The sequence below is a fragment of the Dama dama genome, chromosome 21 (assembly GCF_033118175.1).
Source record: "Dama dama isolate Ldn47 chromosome 21, ASM3311817v1, whole genome shotgun sequence".
NCBI classification, from domain to species: domain Eukaryota; kingdom Metazoa; phylum Chordata; class Mammalia; order Artiodactyla; family Cervidae; genus Dama; species Dama dama.
Window position 1 is genome coordinate 19,949,242 of NC_083701.1, and position 20,550 is coordinate 19,969,791.

Sequence of the window (20,550 nt, forward strand, 5' to 3'; positions counted from 1 at the left end):
CACTCCGGTATTTTGGCCTGGAGAATTCCATGGACTATATAGTCTTTGGGGTCTCAGAGTTGGACAGGACTGAGCGACTTTCACTTTTCACTTCTTGCCCCTCACAGCCCAAATTCTTCCTCTGCTACCCAGAGCAGTGTGAGGGCAGAACACCAAGGTGCTGCTGGGTGATGGCTGGAAACAGGCACCTCCTCACACCAATGGGAGTCCTCAGCATCTCTCACCCACAACTCTAATTTTCAGTTCAAATTATATGTGTACCATAAAATACATGCACTTAGAAATATTTTTTAAATTACCTTAATAAGAAGTTCTAGGGCCGGAATTCTACATTTAGCAGCTTTATCTTTTGTGTAAACACTGGTACAAGTGTTCTAGGATTTAAAGGCAGACATTAAAATCATCAAGAAGATCTTACTTCTTGTAACTAAGACTTAATAGCTAAATCTACACCTGGGAGAAGGAATACCAATATTTGACATACTACACTTTAATAGTTTTCCACAAGGGCCTCAGCACGTTAAATTTTTAAAAAATTAGCCACTTAATTTCTAACACAATCAAGCAAAAATAAGTAAACTACCCAACAAGAAAGGCAGAAATAAAATTAAGCTTAACCATGTTAAGTTATGATGTAAGTTACCATGTAACTTTCCATGTAAGTTAAAAGGGATGCTGATATATAAAGAGGTAATTTTTTCCTCCTTACCTTAATATCTAGAGAATAAGGTGTGATCTTCTGGCCAATTTTTTCTAAGAAAACACATAAAAACTTTAGGGCTTCTTCTCTACAATCACGAAACTATAATAAAAAAAATAAACATCATGGAAACATGGGCTAAAAAAAAGTCACCTCAACATGAAGAGACATACACTAGAAGAGCAAAACGAAAACGGTCAACTTACTTCATCAATGCTGAGTGATTTCCGAACAAATACAAGCAAACCAAAATCTTTGGAAAAAACTAAGGAAGTGTGTAATGCTGGGGGGGAAAAAAAAAGCAAGTAAGAAAGCTGCCAAGGTTCTCCATAAACGCACACTAAAGGTGATGCTTGTTTTTCAATTCAGCCTCATAAGTGACAAAACACAAGCCCAAGTCTGCCTTGACAACGAAAATGGGAAATTCTACACAATGTTTCACAGTGATAAGTTCAGAATAATGGCCCCAGAGGCCAGAACTCTGATGCCTAGTGTCATACCTGTGAACTTTACACAGTAAATGAAAATTAGGTTGCAAATAGAATTAAGGCTGCCCATCATCTGATTTTAAACTGGGGGAGTGCCCTGGGTCATCAGGGCTTCCCTTGTGGTTCAGCTGGTAAACAATCTGCCTGCAATGCAGAAGACCTGGGTTCCATCCCTAGGTTGGGAAGATCCCCTGGAGAAGGGAAAGGCTACCCATTCCAGTATTCTGGCCTGGAGAATTCCATGGACTATATAGCCCATGGGGTCTCAAAGAGTTGGTTACAACTGGGCGACCTTCACTTCACTTCACTTCACTTCTGGGTCATCAAGGGGGCCCAATGCAGTCACAAAGGCCCTCACAAGTGGAAAGGGGAGAAGGAAGGCAAGCAAGCAGGACAGGTTCCAGGAGTCGTACTTGACCCTCTGCTGCTGGCTTTGAAAATGGAGGAAGCGGGGAGGGGGGCAGCATGATCCAAGAATTGCAGGTGTCTTCTGGAAACAAGGAATGCCAGAAGAAAGAAGGAACCTCAGTGCTATAACTCCAAGGAACTGAATTCTGCTAACAACCTGAATGAAAAGGAAATTGATTCTCCCCCAGGGGCTTCAGAAAAGGAGCGGCCCTGCCTGCTGCCTCAGTTTTAGCTTGATGAGATCCCTGCTGGCTTCCAACCACAGACAGGTAACCGACAAACCTGTGCTGTTGTAAACACTAAGTCTGTGGTGTGTTTCAGGACCAATAGGAAACTAGTACACAGCCCTACAATCCCTCAAGTGAAAGGACACATCCTGGATAGGAGAGAGTGAACCTGGAACTGCTTTACAAGGTTACTAAAGGAACAAAACTGAACTCTTAGAACAGACTGGAAAGCATTTACACAGTGATGCCGTCCTCATGAACACACCGTGGCAGTCTGTAGGTACTACACAGCAATCTCTTTAAGGCTTTATTTCTCCTCTTTATTAACAATGACGTTTTCGGAAGAAAATCTTATTTTCTAATTAAGAGGACGCATCATGAAGTCTACGTGTTTGTGTTTTTAAAAGGGAGTGTAACCGAAGTTTTCACGCAAAGACACATTAAAAATGCTAAGAGGGACTCCTGCTGCAAAGGGTCAAGTTCTTACCCAGGCATAAGTCAAGAGTTAAGAGCATGACTTGTTTCTCAAAAGAAGGAACAGCAAAACTGGGGTTTGGAAAAGGTGCTGGTGGGTTGAGACGACATAGAGGTGGAAGAACAAAACTTTCATCGTCGCTCCCCACCATGGTTAGCACTGATGCCAAATTCAAAGCATTTCCACCACCTCAGTCTTTGAAATACCTTTTCTCTGGCGTTAAGAAAAGAGGCAGTTGACAAACACTTTTACACAGATCACAAATTCCCACGGGCCCATTCAAGCACCACCCCGAGTGCCCACTCGGACTCGAGCGGGCTGCCAGGCACCGGCCGTCCGGAGCCCGGAGCCGTACCCACCCAACAGCGCGGGGCCAGAGCTCAGTACGCACTCCTGCCCCAGGCCCCGCAGCAGCTGACCACTGGCCACCGCCGCACCGCAGCGATCGGCAGCGGACAGGGACTCCTGTAGCTGCAGCAGGGAGCCCCTCACGCCGGACCCCGAATCGGCCATAACCTCCAGCCGCGAACACCACTTTCCCTGCCGGGACCGGAAGTGCCGTGGGGCGGGAAGGGGCGGGAAAGGGCGGATTTTTTCCGGCGCCTGCGCACAGCTGCCTGGGCCTGGCCCTGCCCCTTAGGACTAGGGGGCGAGGTGCTGGGCTGAGTGGGGCCTTAAGTGGGTCGGGGAGAGGGATCCATGATCCCCGAGCACACCCACCCTGGACCCCGTAATGCTCCGGACTCGGATGCGGGCGTGGGGTCCCTGCTGGAGATCCTCAAGGAGGTGGCCTGCCCTGTAGGACCGGCGGCTTAGACATCCTAAGTTAAGATAAACAGAGCACAATGCATTCAAACTTCGGGAGAGTCAGGAACCCAACCGCTCGACCTCCGGAAATAGGTGCGGAGGACAGGGGGCGAGCTGGAGGTGACCAAGTGCCCGAGGCAGAAAGAGACAGGCTAGGGCTCGGGTCAGGGGCCACTGCTAGTCCTTGGTAACGGGGCTCTGGGTGGGGGCGGTCGTTTGAAATCCCAAGGGACACAGGAGCTAGCCCCAGCCGTGGGGGCCCGCCGGGAACGCTGCCTCCACAGATTTCCCGCGAAATCGCGTTCCGGCTGCGGACAAGACCATTCTAGAGAGGGGGCGCCAAGCCGGTTGTGCGTAGGTGTCCTGTGAGCCGCGGAAGGGCCTCAGCCGTCGAGTTCCCCCTATCGCTGCCCAGTGGTGCCTTCCGGGGGCGGGGCCGCGCGAGGACGCTGCCGCGATTGGTGGGCCGCAGCTGTGGGCGGAGCCAACGGTGCCGCCGGCGGGAAATCTGCGTACCGCTGAAGAGGAGCTGAAACGCGCACCTTAGGTGGGCCCGGGAGGGGTTGGGGCGGGGGGTTGGTTGGGGTCGGCCGGGGGGGGGCGCGGGGGTGTAAGAGTTGAGGGGAGGGAAGACTGGAGCGAAGGAAGAGGGGCGGGAGTCTGTAGGGAACGTCCACGCAAACCCGCGTCCCTGTTGCGCAGACCGCCATGTCGTCTCCTGCATCTACCCCGAGCCGCCGCGGCTCCCGGCGGGCCGCCCCAGCTCAGCCACGTGAGTGTCTGGTCCCTGCTGTGCCCCGCGGGGTCCCCTGGGAGGGCGGGCGGTGCCGGGTCAGCCCCTGTACGGGCCGGGTGCCGCCCGCGCCGACGCCGCGGTGCCCTCCACCCCCGCAGGCCAGGACCTCTTGTCGTCCGGAGAGCCGCAGCCGCTGCCCTCGTCTCCTGGCGCCGAGCCCCGCACCCCGTCCCGCGCGCCGCCAGCAGGTGAGCTGCCCGGTTGGGAGTCGGGGGAGGGACCTGGCGGGGGGAGTGGACGACCCGCTGGGCTCCTTCCCGCCACCCCCCCCCCCGCCCCGGCTCACCCGTGTGGATGCGATCCCCAGCGGTCCCCCTAGACCTGGACTTGAGCTCGCCGCTGACCTACGGCACCCCCAGCTCGCGGGTGGAGGGCACCCCTAGGAGCGGCGTGCGCGGCACTCCCGTGCGGCAGAGACCCGACCTGGGCTCGGCCCGGAAGGGGCTGCAGGTGGACCTACACTCGGACGGGGTGAGTTCAGGGCCGGTCGGGGCGCGTTGGGGTGCGCGGTACGGGCAGTCCCCCGAACCGGCTCCCGTCGCCTTTTCCTGTGCAGCCGGCCGCAGAAGATACAGTGGCGAGCGAGCAGTCTTTGGGCCAAAAACTCGTGATTTGGGGAACAGATGTAAACGTGGCAACGTGCAAAGAAAACTTTCAGGTGAGGTATCATTCCTCCAAGCTTAGAAAATGTGGGAGCATTTTCTTGGACCTATGTCCAAGTGCCCCAGTGTTTAGGCACAGATGCTTACATGGCTCAGAATCATAAATGTAGTTTTTAGGAAGAAAAAACATGCTTGTTTTCAAATTCTGACACCACTCCTACTCCTATTTTTGTGTAGTTGAGTTGGCTTACAATATTGTGTTAGTTTCATCTATACAGCAAAGTGATTCAGTTACTGTGATACGTCTTTTTTTCTGATTTTATTTCATTATAGGATACTAATAAGATATTGAACATAGTTTCTTGTGCTATATAGTAGATCTTTGTTGCTTTTCTATTTTATATAAAGTAGCTTCTGTTTGTTAACCCCCTACTGCTAGTGTATCCCTCCTTTCCCCTCTCCCCCTCCTTCTTGGTAACCATACATTTCTTTTCTGTGTGAGTGTGTTTCTGTTTTGTATGTAGACTCATTTGTGTTATTTTTTAGATTACATACATAAGTGATAGTGATACAAAGTACTTGTCTTTGTCTGACTTACTTCTCTAAGTATAATATTGTCTGCACCTATCCGTGTTGCTGCAAGTGGCCGATATTTATTTATTACGGCTGAGTAGTAGTCCACTTTATATAAACACATATATGTCACTTTGTGTGTGTGTGTGTGTCTGTGCATGGTTTTTGTTGCCACACTGGGGCTTTTCATTGCAGTGAGCAGGGGCTATGTCTAGTTGTGGTACGTGGCCTTCTTACTACTGTGGCTTCTCTTGTTGCAGAACATGGGCCCTAGGTTGTGTGAGCTTCAGTAGTTGTGGGGCTTAGTTGCCCCGAGGCAATGTGGGCTCTTCCCAAGGGTGGATCTCATTCTCTGCATTGGCAGGTGAATTCTTAACCACTGGAGCACCAGAGAAGTCCTGTCACATCTTCTTAAGCCAATTGTTTATTGATGGGCACTTGAAAGATACATGCACCCCAGTGCCCATAATTTGAGTAGCTGCTTATTCCTAACTGCGTTAAGCTTAATCTTTCTCTATGTTCAGAGATTTCTTCAGCGTTTCATTGATCCTCTGGCTAAAGAAGAAGAAAATGTTGGCATAGACATTACTGAACCTCTGTACATGCAGCGACTTGGAGAGGTAATGAAATATGCTTACCTAAAAATTCAAATTAACTGTTTTAAAACAGTTAGCAGAATATAACTTGTTTGTTCTATTCTATAGATTAATGTTACTGGAGAGCCATTTTTAAATGTAAACTGTGAACACATAAAATCATTTGATACAAATCTCTACAGACAGCTCATCTGCTACCCACAGGTAAGAATTTGGCTTTGACCTTGGCAGACTAGAGTAAACATCTAGAACATCTGCAGGGTTTCTGGATAGCATTCTTCTCAGTAACAGAATATGCCTGCAGAGTGCCCATGTCTGTGTGTGTGTATGTGGACACTACAGGGGATGAGAGGATGGGGCAAATTGAGAGCATAGTAGTGAGGAAGGTGTGTGTGTACACTTAGGGCTGATTCACTTTGTACAGTAGAAACTAACAATACTGTAAAGTAATTATACTCCAATTAGAAAAAAATAAGTGAACATGTACCCATCATATGACACAGCAATTGCATGTCTGGAAATTTATCCCAGAAGAACAAAAGCTTATGTTCACATAAAAACCTGTACACAGATGTTCATAGCTGGAATCAGCCCCGATATCCTTCAGGTCAGTTGTGGGCAAACAGCTGTGGTATGGCCAGTCTGGAACATGCCTCAGAGGTAAAACATACTGTGACTTGGATGGATCCCACAGGAGCAATTCCAAAAGGTTACATACACATCCAAAAGGTAATGTTAATGTATGGTTCCACTTACATAACATTTGAGATGAAAGAATTTTAGAGATGAACATATGAGTAGTTGCTTGGGGTTACAGAGGAGAAATAGGGGAGGGGAGCTCAGTTTGGTGACAAAGGGACAACATAGGGATCTTGTTGGCTTTGAAGGACTATTCAGTACCTTAACTATGGTGACAGATTCATGAATCTATGCAGGTGATAGAATTGATAGAACTGAATACACTCACATATACATACAAGAGTGAATACATGTAAAACTGGGAAATCTGAATATAAGTGAATTGTACCAAGTTAATATCTGCTTGTGATATTAGACTTTTTGCAGGATGTTATCATTAATGGAAACTGGGCAGAGTCAGAGATCTTTATATTTCTTACACCTGCATGTGGATTTACAATTATCCCAATAAAAAAGGCAATGAGAATTTAAAAAAAAATTTTTTTTTATAAATAGAATATACCTCAAAGAGCCTTTTTGTTGTTTTTCTTCTCTTTTTTCCTTTAGCCATGCCTCATGGCATGTGGGCTCTTTCTTTTTTAAGTTGAACACTTTTTTTTTACATATTAACATTGAAAATCAAGATATGTGTTACTTTTGCTGGTATGTCATAGTTTGATTGGCAGTGTTTCTTCATATATACGTAAGGTAATAGTGACTCACAATAGTGTGTTGGGTTTGATGATGTAAAATATCTTAAATGAAAATGGTCATACACCTGATATGTCTTAACAGGATGTGTTAACCATACTACAGTCTTCTCTGGGCTTAAGATCAGGCTTGATCAACAAAGCATCAGTTACACTGATCCTATTAATAGCTGTAAGCTTTGGAGGCAAGCAGACTTGTTATTAAATATTGATTTTGCTGAATTACTGTGTAACCTTGGCTCAGTTCCTCAGCTTCCGAGCAGCCATTTCCTCATCTACAGAACGGAGAGCAGGTGTTAACAAATTTGGGTAAGAATTATAATTTAACCTACATTGCTATCATTTTGGTATGGAGGAAAAGACATGAAAGTATGGGCTTGTGTTACTAACTAAAAGCCTACAGCCATGCCTGCACATCCTGATGGAACTACTACTGTAGACTCGCCTCTTTAAGTCAAGTGAGAAAGTGCTGATGCGTGAGATTCCAGTGTGCCCAAGGGTTTGTGAACTGCACATGTGTGATTTCTAGGGTAATGCTTCTGGATTATACCATGTTCTTTTGTTTTTATGCCTTGCTAATGTCAGTTGCTTTATTACATTTAATCCTAAGCTAAAAATACAAGCATAGCTTGGCATCTTACGTTTGTTTTTTAGGAAGTCATCCCAACTTTTGACATGGCCGTCAATGAGATCTTCTTTGACCGCTACCCTGACTCAATCTTAGAGCATCAGATTCAAGTGAGACCGTTCAACGCCTTGAAGACTAAGAATATGAGGAACCTGAATCCAGAAGGTACTGTCTTTCCCCTAGTTTCATCGAGATACTGTTGACATATAGAAGGTAATGTTTTTAACAGCAGGAAAATACCTTACGTGAGAGTCACTTCACCAAGGAACCTTAGAGGAATTGGTGACAGTGACGGTGGTGGACTGAATTGACAGAAACCAGGAGTAGGCTCTGTTGTGCCACATGCTTGTAGCTCTACCATTCCTTTTTTTATTAATAACAAATGAAATTATATCAAAGATATAATAACTTTTGACAGTTTTCTATCTTAAGGTAAACTTACCCAATGATGATAGTTTTACAGTTACTTTACTAAGTAGGCACTTTCTCAGAATCAGTGTAGAAAACAGATCTATAAAATATTGTCCCTTCCCTGATGCATAGGAGGAAGTCTGGTTTGGGAAGTAAGAGAAGAGGCAGAAGAACAGTGTAGGGGCCTCAGCCCAGGTAGACGGTGCGCTCGGCCCTGTTCAGAAGGGTTTGCAGCCGAAGGTTTGGAAAGCAGACCTGAAGCTTCTGTTATTTATTTGGGGAAATCCTATATCAGGGCCCAAAGTTATTAGTGGGACAGGTAAGTCTGAACCCCACACGTATAGTGGATGGTGGGTGTGGCTGTAAAGAACATTATCACAAGCACATGGGCTGTTGCAGCCGCGTCATCAGTCTGGTCGTCCCCAGGCAGCCTGGCTGGCCAAGCTTAGTGCAGGTCAGTAGACTTGAGGGGTTGAGAGTAATCTGCACAGGAGGAGCATCCCAGGCCAGAGCTGAGGGTGCCCAGCGAGGTGTCGGTGCTCTGGCCACAGAGTCTCCTGTGACTCCAGCACCCCGACGCAGCCTGCAGCGAGGTCCTCCAGGGCTGGACAGCAGACCCAGACCCTTGGAGAGGCCCACGCCTGGCTGGGACGAGCCACATTCTCTCCACCTTTCAGACATCGATCAGCTCATCGCCATCAGTGGCATGGTGATTAGGACATCCCAGCTGATTCCAGAGATGCAGGAGGCCTTCTTCCAGTGCCAAGTGTGCGCCCACACGGCCCGCGTGGAGATAGACCGTGGCCGCATCGCTGAGCCTTGCGTGTGCGAGCGCTGCCACACCAGCCACAGCATGGCCCTCATCCACAACCGCTCCGTGTTCTCCGACAAGCAGATGGTGGGTGCCCCCTCCACGTTCCCTGTCCTTGTTCTCCCCCTGCCGGATCCTCCGAAGCCCAGTGCATCCTGTCCACTCGTGCGGCCCTAAAACCGTGCTTCCTGACTGGGTTGACCTGGAAGGGAGCACAGCCCAGAATGGACTAGAAAAGCAGGCACAGGGTGATGCAGGCATACTCACTGCGGCCCTGATGTGGCCACCCCATCCCCGCGTGGGGGAGTGTTTAATCAGCAACATTCTCAGAATGGAGGTGAGACTGAGTTGCTGGAGACTAGTGTGTTGTGGTGAGCGCAGCCATCTTCCAGAGAGATGTCCCTGGGGCAGTGGAGGTGCTGGGTATCTGGACATCCTGAGATGTCTGTTACCCGTCCTTCCAGATCAAGCTCCAGGAGTCTCCTGAAGACATGCCCGCGGGGCAGACGCCACACACAGTCGTCCTCTTCGCTCACAATGACCTCGTGGACAAGGTCCAGCCTGGAGACAGAGTGCACATCACAGGTGAGGGGCTCCACCATCTGACCTCTGATGTGGTGCCTGCCCAGACAGTAGGCTGTCTTCTGCTGTTGTCCAAAATAACCAATGAGCGACTTTAAATATGTGAGCTTTTTGGATTTCCTTCCTTTTTAGATTTTTGGAACAGGGTTTTAGTATTTTTAGTCAAATTATTAATAATTATGCATTCACTTAAAGAGAAATGAGAATTCTGTCTCACACTGTGATGCACTGAACACAGCAGCAAGCAGGCGCCGTGTGGAGGTGGGGGTCCCGAGTCAGCCTCACGGCTGTGCTCAGAGCCCCCCAGAGCTCTGCTCCCTGCGCTCTGGGCTGAGAGCAGGCAGGTGAGAGGGTGTCCTTTGTGCCCTCAGGCATCTATCGAGCCGTCCCTATTCGCATCAACCCCAGAGTGAGCAACGTGAAGTCCGTCTACAAAACCCACATTGATGTCATTCACTACCGGAAGACCGACTCAAAGCGTCTGCATGGCCTTGATGAAGAAGCAGAGCAGAAACTTTTCTCCGAGAAACGTGTGGAGTTGCTCAAGGAGCTTTCCAGGAAGCCAGACATCTATGAGAGGCTTGCGTCTGCCCTGGCACCAAGCATCTATGAGCACGAAGATATAAAGAAGGTAACTGACCTCAAAAGGCTTCTTGCGTATGGCCAGGCCTGAAAGCTCAAGGTCAGGTGGTGTGAACACCTGGAAAGGCTGAGCCTCAGCCTGAGGGTGGAACAGGGGCTGCACCCTCATCTCCATCCCCGGCTCACCCATTTCCAGGCAGGCCCCCCGTGGCTTCTGACATGCTCTCATCCTCTGATCTCTTCAGCATCCGTTTGCAGAGCCCCCTGCCTCTCCACCGCCCACCTCAGGTGAGTGCTGAGACCTGTCTGTCTGTCTGTCTGCCCAGGGAATCTTGCTTCAGCTCTTCGGAGGGACGAGAAAGGATTTCAGCCATACGGGGAGGGGCAAGTTCCGTGCGGAGATCAACATCCTGCTGTGCGGGGACCCAGGGACCAGCAAGTCCCAACTGCTGCAGTACGTGCACAACCTGGTCCCGAGGGGCCAGTACACGTCCGGGAAGGGCTCCAGTGCCGTGGGGCTCACTGCCTACGTCATGAAGGACCCTGAGACTCGGCAGCTGGTGTTGCAGACCGGCGCCCTGGTGCTGAGTGACAACGGCGTCTGCTGCATCGACGAGTTCGACAAGATGAATGAGAGCACGCGCTCCGTGCTACACGAGGTCATGGAGCAGCAGACACTGTCCATCGCCAAGGTCAGCCACCTGCCTGCTCTGACGTCTGCGTGGGGGTGGGGGGTGGGGCCTGAACCCCACAGCCTCTGGACCTACAGCTCGGGAGACTGGCCAATACTGCTGTCGGGTCCCAGCCCATCCATGTACTCTGCAGGACCTGTGTCCTCTGTGCGGTACTAACTAACCTAAAGCCTGGCGCTCGTAGAACTGGAGTCTGTCCTAAATCTCACGCCAGGGGCTTGGTTTTTGAGAAGGACGTAGTCACAGCAGATGTTTACCTCCACCTCCATCCTTGGCGTGAAACCCAGCTTAGCTTCCCCAGTGGATGCTACAGGCACCGTGCTTGTGGTGCCACGGTTCCTTGGCAGAGGTCACGTGAGGCAGGGGCTCTCAGCTCCTGCCAGCCTCAGCATGAGACTGCTGACCACGCTATCTGTCACTCTGGCAGGCTGGGATCATCTGTCAGCTCAACGCCCGTACCTCCATCCTGGCAGCAGCAAACCCCATTGAGTCTCAGTGGAATCCGAAAAAAACCACCATTGAAAACATCCAGTTGCCCCACACACTCTTATCAAGGTATGATAGCACATGTTCATCAAACAGATGGTTTTATTTTACTCATCTGTGAAAGGTTCAGGGTGAGGGTGAGAAGGAAATAACCAGGATTAACACAGCCAATTTTCAGCTCTTCATGCCGGCGTCGTCATGCCGGCATGGTCTTCATGTCTGCTCAGTCATGGGTCCTGAGATGAGGACCATGCGTTTGCTCACCTTGATGCATGCTCGTTTCTTGGAGCACTTGGGGTCTTTCTTCTCCATACTGTTGGAAGCCCACCTCTTGCCACTCTCGGTCCTATAGCCACTGTAGACAATCAGCAAAGTGCAGAGAGCAGCTTCCTACAGTAGACAAGGGTCTGAGAGCTACATTTTGGGGAGGGGAGACATGTGACCCAGGCTTCCCCTCAAGGATGGATGCATTTCATGATGGGTTTTAGAATTTGGTTATTTCACTTCTGTTTTTTTCTTTCTTTCTTTATTTTTTTTATATATTGTAGTGGTTTTTGCCATACATGGACATGAATCAGCCGTGGATTTACATGTGTTCCCCTTCCCGATCCCCCTTCCTGCCTCCCTCTCCATCCCATCCCTCTGGGTCTTCCTTCTTTCACTTCTTACACAAATAGTTCTTTTCCCCAACACAGCTAAATGTGTTTCACTCACCTCCAGTCTTCAGAATCACAGCAGTGTTTCCCTCGGGAGCCTCCTGCTTCTGACTCACCTTCAGCGCCCAACAGTTGTTCCCAGGCAGACCTGAGGGCCGGGGCAGGAGACCCGAGGACCTGGGCTCCTCAGACCACCTGGGCCAGGCACGCCTGCCCCCTCCCATGGAGGCCGTGGGTCCACCCTCAGGTGTGTGGGTGTCCTGACTGGGAACCGTCACCATGTCTCCTCAGGTTTGACTTGATCTTCCTCATGCTGGACCCCCAGGACGAGGCGTACGACCGGCGCCTGGCTCACCACCTGGTGTCCCTGTACTACCAGAGCGAGGAGCAGGCACAGGAGGAGGGCATGGACATGGCGGTGCTCAGGGACTACATCGCCTACGCACACAGCACCGTGATGCCGAGGCTCAGCCAGGACGCCAGCCAGGCCCTCATCGAGGTACCTGGGGCCCGAAGGCTGCTGGGCCCTGCTCAGCTCTGAAACAGTTCTTGTTGTGTCAAGAACAACACTGTCTTCTACAACTGTTTTCCCTCCTGTGTTGCAAAGTTGACTTTTGCAAGTGTGGAAGAAGAAAAAGGATTCATTTCTACAAGTTGTGCATTCATTTTATATTTAAGTTCTTATAAGCACAGTGTATTGAAGACCCCGAGTTGAAACATCAGTGAGGCTGTTAATACCTAGTGACTCTGTGATTCTGGTCTCTGAGCTATATTTGCTCATTTCTAAAGAATTGAAGTATTTTATGTTCACTTCTCAGTACCTTTTACGTGGGCAGCAGTGCCTGGTGACAAATGCATGAATGTTGTGACATCAGGAAGGTTTCTGGTGCTTTGGTGGGCTTTTCATCCTGACAGTCCTGAAGATGCTCAAGTGAAAGTTACACGTGATTTGTAGTTTTCCATCTGGGTCATCTGGAGGAAATTATGTCATCCACGTGTATACAGTTTACCTTTCGTGTGCTCTGAGTCAGTGACCCTTGGCCTGCTGTTATGTGATCCTCGCAGGGTGTGAACAAGCCAAGTCCTCAGCTCCCTCCCCAGCACCACGTTCCCCCCACCGGGTGCCACCCCTCCCCTGGATGAGGGTGGAGGCCTAAGGCTAGACCCCGCTCTCTATCCCCTCAGGACTTCCCTGCCTGGGGTCACCATGTGAGGAGTCAGCATGTCTCCTGTCTTGCAGGCCTACGTGGACATGAGGAAGGTTGGCAGCAGCCGAGGGATGGTGTCCGCATACCCCCGGCAGCTGGAGTCGCTGATCCGCTTAGCAGAAGCCCACGCAAAAGTGCGATTTTCAAACAAGGTGGAGGCCATTGATGTGGAGGAGGCCAAGCGCCTGCACCGGGAGGCCCTGAAGCAGTCAGCCACCGACCCGAGGACAGGCATCGTGGACATCTCCATCCTCACCACAGGTCAGCCTTCCCCCAACATGGGTGCTGCCCTGTCTCGGGTCAGAGCCCCCATGAACATGCGATGAGGCTGGGAGGAGGCAGACACTGGCGCACTCGGCCTAGCTCTGTCCCATCCAGCCGTCTGTCCAGGCACCAAGTCCCCTTTAAAGGAGTGACTCAGGCCCTCGCGAGGGGACTCTGCTTCTGTGTGGACTGCTGGGCTGTGTCTCAGTGGAGAGTTGCAGCTCTGAGCTTTTAGAAAACGGGGCAGGATTCAGACCTCACTCTGACTTTGTGTGTTCTGGCCACTGTTCCCTTACCTTGTCTGGTGACAAGACTAAAGATTATTTTAGACTAAAGTTGATTTATGGCTGAAGAAGTACTACTAGAGATTTGAAAGGTATTCCCTTCCTTATGGGAGAAACATTTTGCTTTCTCTTAACTCAGGAATGAGTGCCACCTCTCGGAAGCGGAAAGAAGAGTTAGCAGAAGCATTGAGAAAGCTTATCTTGTCGAAAGGAAAGACACCAGCCCTGAAATACCAGCAGCTCTTTGAAGATATTCGGGGACAGTCTGACATAGTAAGTGTTTACGTGGACATTTTGTTTAATAGTTTTCTTTTCCCTTGATGCTGCTTTAAATTTTTTTTCCCTAGCTTTCCCCCTTCATTTACTGCTTGAGTAATAAATGTAGATACAGATAAAGAAGAGAAGTAAGGTTCCCATCCACCATCTGGGAGTGATCACAGTGAGAATTTTTTCAGTCTTCTGTGTGGATGTAGACGAGTGGTTTTTGAGCCAAGTCAGTGGCTTCTTGGATTTTTGGTCAGTGACAATCTTAGCTCACTCTGTGACACTGAACCCACTGTGACATGTTCATTCTGTCTCGTGCCTTCCCAGTCATGTACGCGGCTGATGGACATTTAGAGTGTTTGCAGTTTTTGGCCGTTATTAGGAAAGCCAGGTTCACGGCAGGGGCTCTGCTGGTCAGGACTAGCCCTTGCCTGCTTTCCTGACACCCCTTTCTTGGCCCCTTGTGACCGCTGAGTGGTGCACACAGACCGGGGCACCAGGCCTGTGGTGCTGAGCATCGGGCCCCTTGGGGGAAGAGTTGGAGCATGAAATGTGTGTCCAGCTGCCCCAAAGGCAGGAGACTCCAGTGGTTTCTGAATTTGGGCTCATTGTGTGTCTGGGTAGGGCAGCTCCAGAGGTAAGCTCTTTGCTCTTCCCCGAAGGCAATCACCAAGGACATGTTTGAAGAAGCGCTGCGCGCCCTGGCGGATGATGACTTCTTGACAGTAACTGGGAAGACCGTACGTCTGCTCTGAAGGCCTGGGAGCAGCACCGTCCTGGCCCTGCCACAAGTAGGAGGAAGGGCTTCAAGGTCATTGCTCGGCACCATGAGAATTTTCTCATGTGGCTTCAGTTTTCCTGGGAAGCCAGTGTGTTCATCTGTTAACCCATCCTGGGCCATCTGTGGTGTGGGCAGCAGAGACTGTTCCCTGGAGCACCAGGGCTGAGTGGTGTGTCAGTGCAGACGGTAGGATGCGGTCTTCTCTGCAGACTGCAGTCTTGGTCCTGGTCTGTGCTGGACTCTGTCCAGTACTGGAGACACTTGGGTGTTCCTGTCCCTCCCTGTGAAGAGGCGACAGACCCTGCTGAGTCCTCCAGGCTTGTTTTCTTGTCTACAAGAGGCTGGTAACAATGGGGTTCCATGTTAACTTGTATTGCTTTGCTCTAATATGTAAAACTTTTTCCTCGATAAGTGATAGAATAAGTAATACTTGGTTGTCTGGCATTTTTCATTATGAAAAAAGGTTTAATAAACACTGCTTTTATGGAAATTCATTAGTGATTCGTAAGTCACTAATAAATTTTCATCTTATTTAAAAATATCTTGGTTTTAGCAGTCATTCTCATAAAACCACTATTGGCTGCAGTCTCGGGCAGAAATACAACTGTAACAAGTAATCCCTGAAATGTGTAACTGTGTGAGTTTGGCCTTTTTATAACTTAGAGTCACCATTCATTGGGAAAGTGTCCAGACGGAACCGAGTGTTTAAACAGCATTACATTGGGAGTCGGGTGGAATCTGAGGTCACCTGAGCAGTGTCACCTTTGACTTCCTCTGAAGTAACACATTAATGATGTTTTTCTGAACTCTAATTCAGTACCAACATGGAACTGAAGGCTGCAAAGGAAGTTTGATTTTAAGGGAATTTGAGTCGAATGAACCCAATGAAGGTTCTGTTGTATAGGATACAGGTTTATTAGGACGCATTTCTGGTCCCTTTTGGCCTGGGGGGGGGGCGGTCCCCAAGAGTGGGGGAGAGTGGGAGGATTTGTTCCCTTTACAGAGCCAGGACAGAAGGATGCTGTTGGGGGTTTGCAGGCGGTGAGGTAGAGGAGGAAGAGTATATCTCCCTGGAGAGCTCTGCCAGACCCAGTTCCAAGAGCTGGAGCTGGAGGGTGAGCGTGAGGAATCACCCTTGTGCCAACTTAAGCCCCTGCGGACTCATTCTCAAGTGCTGGGGCAGGAAACCTCCGGCAGACTCACCCTTGTGCTGACTTAACCTCCTGTGAACTCAAGTCAGACTGTTGGAGCAGAAAACCTCCTGCAGACTCCCCTGAGTGCTGGGGCAGGAAACCTCCTGCAGACTCATCCTCGTGCTGACTAAACCTCCTGTGGACTCAAGTCAGACTGTTGGAGCAGGAGACCTCCGGCAGACTCACCCCCGAGTGCTGGGGCAGGAAGGACGGCCCCTTCCCAGCTATGGAATGTGGTTTGTTGAGCATGGGTGTGGGCTGCCCAGGCCAGGTTCCTGGTTCCTCTTCTTCCCGACCCATGCAGACGGCTGGCACATGGTCCCTGCCCGAGTGTCCCGCGAACAAAAGAAGAATGTAGGTTATTCTTGCTCAGTTCAGTTCAGTCGCTCAGTCATGTCTGACTCTTTACGACCCCATGAATCACAGCATGCCAGGCCTCCCTGTCCATCCCAAACTCCCAGAGTTTACTCAAACTCATGTCCATCAAGTCTGTGATGCCATCCAGCCATCCCATCCTCTGTCGTCCCCTTCTCCTCCTGCCCCCAATCCCTCCCACCATCAGGTTCTTTTCCAATGAGTCAACTCTTCGCATGAGATGTCCAAAGTATTGGAGTTTCAGCTTCAACATCAGTCCTTCCAATGAACACCCACGACTGATCTCCTTGCAGTCAAGGGACTCTCAAGAGTCTTCTCCAACACCACAGTTCAAAAGCATCAATTTTTCGGCACTCAGCTTTCTTCACAGTTCAACTCACATCCATCCATGACCACTGGAAAAGCCATAGCCTTGACTAGACGGACCTTTGTTGGCAAAGTAATGTCTCTGCTTTTTAACATGCTATCTAGGTTGGTCATAACTTTCCTTCCAAGGAGTAAGCGTCTTTTAATTTCACGGCCTCAGTCACCATCTACAGTGATTTTGGAGCGCAAAAAAACAAAGTCTGACACTGTTTCCACGGTTTCCCCATCTATTTGCCATGAAGTGATGGAACCAGATGCCTTGATCTTAGTTTTCTGAATGTTGAGCTTTAAGCCAACTTTTTCACTCTCCTCTTTCACTTTCATCAAGAGGCCCTTTAGTTCTTCTTCACTTTCTGCCATAAGGGTGGTGTCATCTGCATATCTGAGGTTATTGATATTTCTCCCGGCAATCTTGATTCCAGCTTGTGCTTCCTCCAGCCCAGCGTTTCTCATGATGTACTCTGCAAATAAGTAAGCAGGGTGACAATATGCAGCCTTGACGTACTCCTATTTGGAACCAGTCTGTTTCATGTCCAGTTCTAACTGTTGCTTCCTGACCTGCATACAGGTTTCTCAAGATGCAGGTCAGGTGGTCTGGTATTCCCATCTCTTTCAGAATTTTCCACAGTTTATTGTGATCCACACAGTCAAAGGCTTTGGCATAGTCAATAAAGCAGAAATAGATGTTTTTCTGGAACTCTCTTGCTTTTTCGATGATCCAGTGGATGCTGGCAATTTGATCTCTGGTTCCTCTGCCTTTTCTAAAACCAGCTTGAACATCTTGAAGTTCATGGTTCACGTATTGCTGAAGCCTGGCTTGGAGAATTTTGAGCATTACTTTACTAGCGTGTGAGATGAGTGCAATTGTGCAGTAGTTTGAGCATTCTTTGGGATTAGAATGAAAACTGACCTTTTCCAGTCCTGTGGCCACTGCTGAGTTTTCCAAATTTGCTGCCATATTGAGTGCAGCACCTTCACAGCATCATCTTTCAGGATTTGAAATAGCTCAACTGGAATTCCATCACCTCCACTAGCTTTGTTCATAGTGATGCTCTCTAAGGCGCACTTGACTTCACATTCCAGGATGTCTGGCTCTAGGTGAGTGATCACACCATCGTGATTCTCTGGGTTGTGAAATCTTTTTTGTACAGTTCTGTGTATTCTTGCCACCTCTTCTTAATATCTTCTACTTCTCTTAGGTCCATACCATTTCTGTCCTTTATCAAACCCATCTTTGCATGGAATGTTCCTTTGGTATCTCTAATTTTCTTGAAGAGATCTCTAGTCTTTCCCATTCTGTTGTTTTTCTCTATTTCTTTGCATTGATTGCTGAGGAAGGCTTTCTTGTCTCTCCTTGCTATTCTTTGGAACTCTGCATTCAGATGGGAATATCTTTCCTTTTCTCCTTTGCCTTTCACCTCTCTTCTTTTCACAGCTATTTTGTAAGGCCTCCTCAGACAACCATCTTGCCTTTTTGCATTTCTTTTCCATGGGGATGGTCTTGATCCCTGTCTCCTGTACAATGTCACGAATCTCTGTCCATAGTTCATCAGGCACTCTGTCTATCAGATCTAGTCCCTTAAATCTATTTCTCACTTCCACTGTATAGTCATAAGGGATTTGATTTAGATCATACCTGAATGGCCTGGTGGTTATCCCTCCTTTCTTCAGTTTAAGTCTGAAAATGGCAATAAGGAGTTCATGATCTGAGCCACAGTCAGCTCCTGGTCTTGTTTTTGCTGACTATAGAGCTTCTCCATCTTTGGCTGCAAAGAATATAATCAGTCTGATTTCGTTGTTGACCATCTGGTGATGTCCATATGTAGAGTCTTCTCTTTTGTTGTTGGAAGAGGGTATTTGCTATGACCAGTACAATTCAGCTTAATTCCTACAAGTACATGTTTCAAATGCTATAAAATAATGTAATTGAATTTGAATTTTTTCCTCTAATTTTGACCCAGACTTACTAGTTGGAGCATCCTTACTGGATTTAGACACAGACACGGGCCACTGTGCTCCCAGCATCTGTTATACATACAACCACCTCCACCCAAGAAACCAAAGATCAGTAAGAATGAAGGAGCTCAGAATGCAACAACTCTCTTAGCATGAAGTTAGGAAATGTTTAGTTTAAGAAAGTGCTGTTACTTATTAAGTCTGAGGTAATTTCTTAAAATACCTCTGCAACTCAATTTTTAAAACTTTGAATTTTCAGGCTTAAAAAAAGTTGTTAGATTAAATTATTTGAGACACTAAGTTAGACAGGATGCTGCTTTACTTATAAGTACATCCTAAATACCATGTATGTCCTAAAGCCAATAGCCTTACTTCATGTAAAACCACAGAATTATTCATAACCATCAAAAATTCAGGGACTTTCCTGGTGGTCCAGTGGTTAATGAGTGCTTCCACCGCAGGGGGCATGGGTTCAATCCCTAGTTGGGGAGTTAAGATCTCACTGCCATGCAGTGGTACCACCAAAATTAATTTTTTAGAAAAGTTATGCGTTACCTAATCTACAGACATTCAGAATTCATCAAATGTCTCAATAATGCTCATAGTAAAACTAAGAAATTCATGTTTCTGCTTTAGGATCACAAGTTGCATTTAGTTTTCATGTCTCTCCTCTTCAGTCCTGAACAGTCCTCAGTCTTTTCTCATCTTTTTGTGACTGACATTTTTAAGGAGTGCAGGTCACTGCTTTTGGAGATGTCTCTAATTTGGGTCTGTCTGACATCTTTCTGGTTGGATTCTGGGTACCCTTTGGCAGCAGCAACACAGGTGAGGCTGTGTCCTCAACACATCACACCAGGGGGTCATGCACCTGACCTTTACTGCTGAGGTTGACCTTTATCACCTGAGTAAAGTGGTGTCCTGGTTTCTTCATTGTAAATTATGGATTTTTTTCCTTTTTAAATTAGAAGTATCTTGTGAGGAGACAATCTGGGGCAATGTAAATATTCTGTTTCTTGTCAGATTTTGAGAGTAAGTAGTACATTTGATCCCCAAGGGAACATTCCATGCAAGAATGGGCATGATGAAGGACAGAAATGGTAAGGACCTAACAAGCAGAAGAGATTAAGAAGAGGTGGCAGGATTACACAAGAACTATACTATTAAGTTCTCTAAGACCTTAAGAAATATTAAGGTTCTTAAGAACTATTAACTATTGTACTATTAAGACCTGTAAGAAAAGGTTTTATTGATCTGGATAACTACAATGGTGTGGTCACTTAACCTAGAGCTAGACATCCTGGAGTGTAAAGTCAAGTGGGTCTTAGGAAGCATTTCTATGAACAAAGTTAGTGGAGGTGATGGAATTCCAGCTGAGCTATTTCAAATCCTAAAAGATGATGCTGTGAAAGTGCTACACTCAATATGCCAGCAAACTTTGAAAACTCAGCAGTGGCCACAGGACTGGAAAAGCTCAGTTTTCATTCTAATCCCAAAGAAAGGCAATGCCAAAGAATGCTCAAACTACTGCACAGTTGCACACATCTCACTCACTAGCAAAATAATGCTCAAAATTCTCCAAGCCAGGCTTCAACAGTATGTGAACCAAGGACTTTCAGATGTTCAAGCTGGATTTAGAAAAGACAGAGGAACCATATGATCAAATTGCCAACATATGATCACAGAAAAAGCAAAGGAATTTCAGAAAAACATCTGCTTCATTGACTACACTAAAACCTTTGACTGTGTGGATCACAACAAGCTGGAAAATTCTTTAAAAGATGGGAATACCAGATCCCCTTACCTGTCTCCTGAGAAATCTGTGTGCAGATCAAGAAGCAACAGTTAGAACCTTATATGGAACAACTGACTGGTTCAAAATTGGGAAGGGAGTTCATTAAAGTTGTATATTGTCACCTTGCTTATTTAAACTTATATGCAGAGTACATAATGT

General features: G+C 48.0%; 2 protein-coding genes across 2 annotated transcripts in view; one reads left to right on the plus strand and one right to left on the minus strand.

Annotated features, from left to right (window-relative positions):
• PRKDC (protein kinase, DNA-activated, catalytic subunit) overlaps window positions 1-2,845 on the minus strand; it is a 127,281-nt gene extending 124,436 nt beyond the window's left edge. The window contains exons 1-4 of the mRNA XM_061123285.1: window positions 2,658-2,845; window positions 907-983; window positions 710-802; window positions 300-374 (exon numbers count right to left, since the gene is read on the minus strand). Coding sequence (XP_060979268.1) covers window positions 300-374; window positions 710-802; window positions 907-983; window positions 2,658-2,811 — 399 coding nt within the window. The 5' untranslated portion in view covers window positions 2,812-2,845. The remainder of the gene's footprint in view (window positions 1-299; window positions 375-709; window positions 803-906; window positions 984-2,657) is intronic.
• Window positions 2,846-2,948: 103 nt separating this feature from the next.
• Window positions 2,949-15,250, plus strand: MCM4 (minichromosome maintenance complex component 4). The gene is made up of 17 exons (XM_061123287.1): window positions 2,949-3,652; window positions 3,808-3,877; window positions 4,000-4,089; window positions 4,209-4,372; window positions 4,458-4,559; window positions 5,601-5,696; window positions 5,781-5,876; window positions 7,715-7,853; window positions 8,777-8,997; window positions 9,375-9,495; window positions 9,864-10,123; window positions 10,401-10,766; window positions 11,194-11,321; window positions 12,200-12,407; window positions 13,149-13,377; window positions 13,804-13,937; window positions 14,591-15,250. Exons 2-17 carry the CDS (start codon window positions 3,814-3,816, stop codon window positions 14,681-14,683), a joined length of 2,511 nt encoding a protein of 836 aa, XP_060979270.1. The 5' UTR covers window positions 2,949-3,652; window positions 3,808-3,813; the 3' UTR covers window positions 14,684-15,250.
• Window positions 15,251-20,550: the final 5,300 nt, after the last annotated feature.